Raw genomic sequence first — 6,255 nt, forward strand, 5'->3', positions numbered from 1 at the left:
CTCTGGCTGCTGCCTCACTGGAGATAGGACATATGGTAGCACAGGGAGGGCTCTTGATGTTGAGGGACCAACAAAGTGGAATCAGGAGCCAGAGAGACCACAACCCAAATCCCGGCTCTACCACTGCATAAATCGGGGATATTAATGCCCAGCTCCCAGGCGAGCATAGAGGAGGGAATACTTTTACGTGTTGGTGTCCCCGCAGCCCCTGCCTTCCTGTACCTGGACCTCTGCTGGCCTCTAGTGGCCACTTGGATAAATTGCACAGAGAGTTGGCCTGAAAACCGGCATGTGGGAGAAACTTTGCCCCAACTTCTGAATTTTCCTAATACTGGGATTCTCAGCCATGACAGACCCATAACTCCCTTTCCACAAAATATATTTTGTGGGTAGTGTCGTTGTTGCTTCCGAGGCTTCAGCATTCATGATGAACTTACTTCAGATTGTGTGTGACCGCTGGGTACATATACTTGTCCCTGTGGGATTTGTCGTTGGATGTTATCTAGACAGAAAGAATGATGAAAAGCTAATTGCCTTCCGGAACAAGAGTCTGTTATATAAAAGGGAATTAAGACCCAGTGAAGAAGTCACCAGGAAGTAAAAGTTGCTGCTGAATTACAGAATGTTCACAATTTTTAAAATATAAGAGAAATAAAAACACATTCATTACTTAAATATATATATAGTGTAATGATAGTAATTTTTAAAGATTTTAAGCACTTTATTGACATATAATAAATGACATATTTATAGTGTACAATTTGCTAATTTTTGATTTATGTAAATTCTCCTGAAGCCATCATCACATCAAGACAGTGAACATCTCAATCACCCCCCAAAATTTCCTTGTGCCCCTTTCTACTCCCTAATCCCCCAAAAAACTACTGATCTGTTTTGTCATTATAGATTAGTTTACACTTTCTAGAGTTTTCTATAAATGGACTCATACAGTATATACTCTTTTTTTGGTCTGGCTTCTTTCACTCAGCATAATTATTTTGAAATTTATCCACGTTGTTGTGTGTACCAGTCATTCATTCCTTTTTTTTTTTTTCTTTGCGGTACGCGGGCCTCTCACTGCTGTGGCCTCTCCCGTTGCGGGGAGCACAGGCTCCGTGTGGACGCGCAGGCTCAGCGGCCATGGCTCACGGGCCCAGCCGCTCTGTGGCATGTGGGATCTTCCCGGACCGGGGCACGAACCCATGCCCCCTGCATTGGCAGGCGGACTCTCAACCACTGCGCCGCCAGGGAAGCCCCATTCATTCCTTTTTATTGATTTGTTTAATCCATTCATAATGACAGTAAATTTAAAAATCAGCATAATGCTTTAACTATAATATAAAAGAGAAACTGGGGGAAAGTAATAAAATAATAGGTAAGTTCTATGAAGATGCACAGGTATGATTACACTAAAACATATAATGATGTAGTCACACACTTTACCTATACATGCAGTTATATGAGCCCAGTTCTTTGCCAGGAATTTTGGGTTGACTCCAAAGGCCAGCAATTGGCCACCCCATGCAAGAGGGTCCGAAGCTGGGTGGATGACGTGTGGGGACTGAGTTTAAGCAGAGAAAGTGGACACAGGCAAATTTTAGCTCAGTGGAAAGATTCATTTCTCGAAGGGCTGACCATCAGGGTGGCATGCTTCTTTTTGAACTATGTGAATGATGTGTCTGGACTGGACCACCATGGAATTTCTCCAGTCTATTAATTACTCAGACTTATGGACCTGCTAAGGTCCATATTTGATTTCTCAAAGGCAGGTGTGTATTTCACTCATCTTGCATTTCACAGCACAATCTAGGAGCTTCCATTGCACTTTCCTGAGCAGAGACATGTCTCCCTCCTTGCCCCATGCTCCCAGGTCCAGCAGCAGGCAGTGGTACTTCTCAGTCCTGCTGGGGGTCCCCCCTTGGGACAAAATATGATTTTATGGGAGAAAGTGTTTGGCAATGCTTTTGGGGTGTCAAGGCTTTAGAACCTTCAGTTATATTTACTTTCTTGGATAATCTACCCACTGGTTTTTATTAAAGAAATCTGTTGCTTGCTGGTAACCCTTGGCTTCCGAGTGGCCAGTCCTTGCAAGGAATTCACTCCAGAAACTTTGAAATATTTAGTTTACACAACACTAATGCTGCAGAGAAGGATCCAAAGTCCATAGTGGGACACGTAATATTCAGGTTCTCTAGTCTTTGCTTCTTAACTTCGTTTTTAACTCGTCACCCAATATTTCCCCCTGAAGCCAATTAAATACGTTACACTTTCATTCTTATGTTTCGCTTCCTTCTGTTTTCCTTGGGAATGTTTTTCTTCTACTTTTTCTAAGTTCTTGAGTTGAATGCTCAGTTTGCTTGTTTTATTTGAATGAAAGCAGTTAAGATTATGAATTTACTTCTAAATAAATTTCAGACACTTAATATATTAATGTCAGTTTCATTGTTTTGCAAACCTGTTATTCCAGATTTTAATTTGCCTTTGACTCAATAATTATTCAGAGGGGAAAAAGTGTGCGTGTGTGTGTGAGTGTGTGTGTGTGTGTGTGTGTGTGTGTGTGTATGTATGTTTCTGTTAAAGTTATAAGAAACTGAGGTTTTTAAATTATAGCCAGAGTATGGAGCTTACGTAATTCCTCCTTTGGGGACAAATTGTGGTATTATTTGTAGCCTAGTTTATAATCAATTTCGTCACTATTCCTGAAGTATTTGAGAAGGTATATGTTCTGTGGGGTAAAGTACAGGTCTAAAAGTAAAGTCAAAAATTCAGTCTTATGAATATATGGTTTGAATATGTCTCAGTAGTGACTGTCTTTTCATGTATTTTTCCTGGAACACAGGTTACCTGTCAGATCTGCAAACTCATCTTTTTCAGCTCTGGTGTCTTTGTCCCAGTCTAAGGCTCTAATCTTTATCATCCGTATCCATCCTTTTTTTGTCCCATTGTTTTCCACACGTCTTTCTGCTCTGCATTTGAAGAACTTCCCAAGTGTGTGATTCCAGCCTTGATTGACTCTTCTGCCCTGTGGATTCTGTTCTTCCTGCCTTCAATACAGATTTCATTTCTGTCACTGGATTTTAGTTCCTTGTATTCTGTATTTCAGCCAGCGGTATCATTTGGGGGTTTTCTCATATTTTATTGAAAACTCAAAGCAGACACTTCCTTAACTTTTCCTCTGGTTTCTATAGCAATTTATTGCCAGAGCATACTTTTCCAGTATTGTCATTAAAACTGACAAGTGGAGCCCCTAGCTGGGCCTGTGCTTAGTGCACCTGCAGACAAGACAATTAAATTAAACCACAGGATGCCTCTGTTACTCCAGATCTGGCACTCAGCACTGGCACAGCACGACTTAACCCGAAACATCCACTCTCTTGACTAACAATGTTTAGGCCCTGGGGAGATGCTTCTTTACATCTTACCCTATGTTCATGGGGAAAAAATGCAACTGCGTCTAAAGGTTTGATGAAAGCTTAATAACTCCTGCTTGGTACAATTTCAGAGTCCAGAGATGCTTTGAGCAGAAAAGAACTTAGGAAAGAGAAAAGACTAACTTGTCAGAGCTTTCCTCTCAGGTAGCTTCAACGCAATAGATTTGAACACAATGAAATATCATTTTCTAGTAGTGCTGAGTGGTACCATTCTTATTTTCATGTTTCTACTCATGGTTCTGGAAGTACACAGGAATTAGTACAGTATTTGCCTCAGTTGTAAAAAGCTGAGGAAATTTTTGTAATATTGCATAAATCACATTACATATTACTCTTGAATTTTTATATATGTTTAGACTTCAGACATAACATGATACTAATTCTTTACATTAGCAACAAGATGGACATTGAATGCTAGACTTATGAATTGTAACATTTTCATTTTAAAAGTTTTAAATTAAAAAAAGTTTTAAAATTAATTTATAATTTAAATAAAATTTAAGTTAAATTTTAAAATTAAAAGTTACTTAATAAAATTTAATTAAGCTTTCAGAGAGTAAAAGAAAGTGTTTGGATTTATATAAATAATTTGATATAAAAATTTAATATTCATTCATTTTAATTTGTATTTTGCCTTTTGAATTATTAGATACCTTTCAATATTTTAAAACTAATTTTTGGAAAACAGAAAATTAATACATTTTTCACATAAATTTATATTTTTGATGAAAATATATTTAAAATTTTGTACTTTGAATATAATTATGTTTTAAATTCTTAAATATATTGAAAAATCTTGATAATAGTAATATAATTAGTGATTGTATTGAAAGGGAGATAAGAAAAATAAATTTCATGGAATAGTTATAATCCTTTATGAATTATGTATCTGTTTATTATTCATCCCAACATTGCCAGCCCATTAACAGAGCATCTAGACATGTGGAATAAAAATTAAATTCATTCATCTTTGACATTTTGCTAACCTTCAGTCATATATAAACCATAGCTTCATACACATTTTAAAATTTTATCCTTTTAAAGGAATGTTTGTCAGAATATGAGGATAGAAAATATTTTAGTTAACAGCTTGTTAGTTTGATTTATAACTTGTAAATATTTATTTAGACCAATGATCTGTGGCTTCCATGTCTTCTTGTCCCAGGTTGCAACATTCCGAATTTATCCTTGGGTCCCAAGTTGGGTCCCAGGTTGGGTCCCAGGTCCTTGAATGGGTAGGAATCCATTCAGGGCTCATGTCTGTCACAGTTGGGGGGTGGGGGTGGAGGGTCCCTCTGGTCCCCCTTTGAGTGCTGCCATCATCCCCTCTAAGACTTTAAGCTGCAGGGAGACCCTCCCCTGGCCCAATTTCCAGCATGTGGTCCTGGGCTATGGAAGCTTCTCCTCCTACCCAGGTCTCTAATTCTACACAGACATGGTAGTTTGGGTCATCTGAGGCACCTGCATATTTTTGGCCCCAAACGATACTTCATAAAGTGGTACCCAGAGAATACCCTCCTCCCAGAGTTCAACCTCCACCAGAGCTCCGGCTGCCTTCACATCCCAAGATGCAATGCGCTGCTGTCCCACTGGGGAGGGAAGTCCAAAGCCAGAGGGTATGGGGCATCACTGCCCACTTAGAAAGCTCTTCCTACTTCCTTTCTGTCAGACCTTATCACCCTGTTTCAGAGGGTGGAGTGAACATCAGTAACAGAATTTTCTCTTGCTTCCTTTTTGCTATAGTTGGTGGAAATGTCTCCCAGACTTTGTTGACAAATGATACTAAGATGTGTGGCCTTCATGGGGAGGTGAAGGTTGTCAGGTCACCACTCCGTGGATGGTTAACCCCATGCTTTCTCTCCTGGTAGGTCTCTTTTGGTTGTAAGTGACAGAAACTCAACTCAAACTTGTTTACACAAGAAAGGACATTTATTGAATCATAGGGTAGTAGTAAGGGCAAAAGGGTGTTTAGGTTGCAGAAAGGGTGGACCCTGGGGCTGGAATCCTGTCTGGACTCTGATCCCTGTTCAAGGAGGCTTATTCTCTCGGATGGGCCGTATCCACGTGATTCCAAACTGTCTGCCTCTGGCCCCACACCCAAAGTCTACCTGGGAGAAGCTGAGCTGCTCTGCCTAATTTCAGTTCAAGATACACTGGTTGGGGCACGGGCACACCCTGTCACCTGGAGTGCAGGGCCCTGTGACTGTGGCACTAAACCCCCATGGGGGAAGGAGTTCCCTTAAAGGTGGTACTGTTCCCAGAAGGGAAGGGAGGTGTGCAGACAGAACAACCAGCCCCCTCTACCCTATCCCACAGTTGTCACCAATCCCTCCAGGCCCACCTACCATTTCTGCCTGAAGTTTGGCCTCAAGACTGAGCCAATTTGCATGTAAGACCAGAGTATTTCCAGGAGAGTGATGACATCACAGAACTGGGGTTCCAGAAGTTGGGGATGGCTGAGCACTCCCGTCTTCTTTAGAATATGGAGAGCGGTGAGCTGGGCGGGGCCACAGGGTAGTCCCTGAGGAAGAGGAGGCTCCTACCCAAACGACTTTGTTCTACAGATTCTCCCAGAAAGCCCTAGGCCGGCTGGGACCTGGGGTCAGAGAGGGATAGGAGAGCGGTAAGCTCGGGAGGGGAAGTTGGGGGTACACCTGCCCGAACCACTTTTTCCCCAGGGAACCCCAAGAGGGGCCTTCGTGGGCAGAGATGGAGCTCCCTGCTTCCCGAGGTTCAGTGATACCTGTCTCTGTAGGACCCTACTGAGTCAGGGCGGAGTAAGGTTGCATGAGACACACTTATACTAAAAACTTATTTGTTGTTT

The 6,255-nt window shown here is 41.3% G+C and overlaps 1 protein-coding gene across 1 annotated transcript; it reads left to right on the forward strand.

The window, feature by feature from the left end:
* Positions 1-424: 424 nt before the first annotated feature.
* On the forward strand, positions 425-601 carry LOC309974971 (NADH dehydrogenase [ubiquinone] 1 beta subcomplex subunit 1-like; the record flags this gene model as incomplete). The annotated part of the gene is made up of 1 exon (XM_082859841.1): positions 425-601. The coding sequence occupies one exon, from the start codon at positions 425-427 to the stop codon at positions 599-601; it is 177 nt and encodes a 58-aa protein (XP_082715967.1).
* Positions 602-6,255: the final 5,654 nt, after the last annotated feature.

The sequence above is a fragment of the Leucopleurus acutus genome (assembly GCF_964270905.1).
Source record: "Leucopleurus acutus genome assembly, chromosome: 19".
Lineage (NCBI taxonomy): Eukaryota > Metazoa > Chordata > Mammalia > Artiodactyla > Delphinidae > Leucopleurus > Leucopleurus acutus.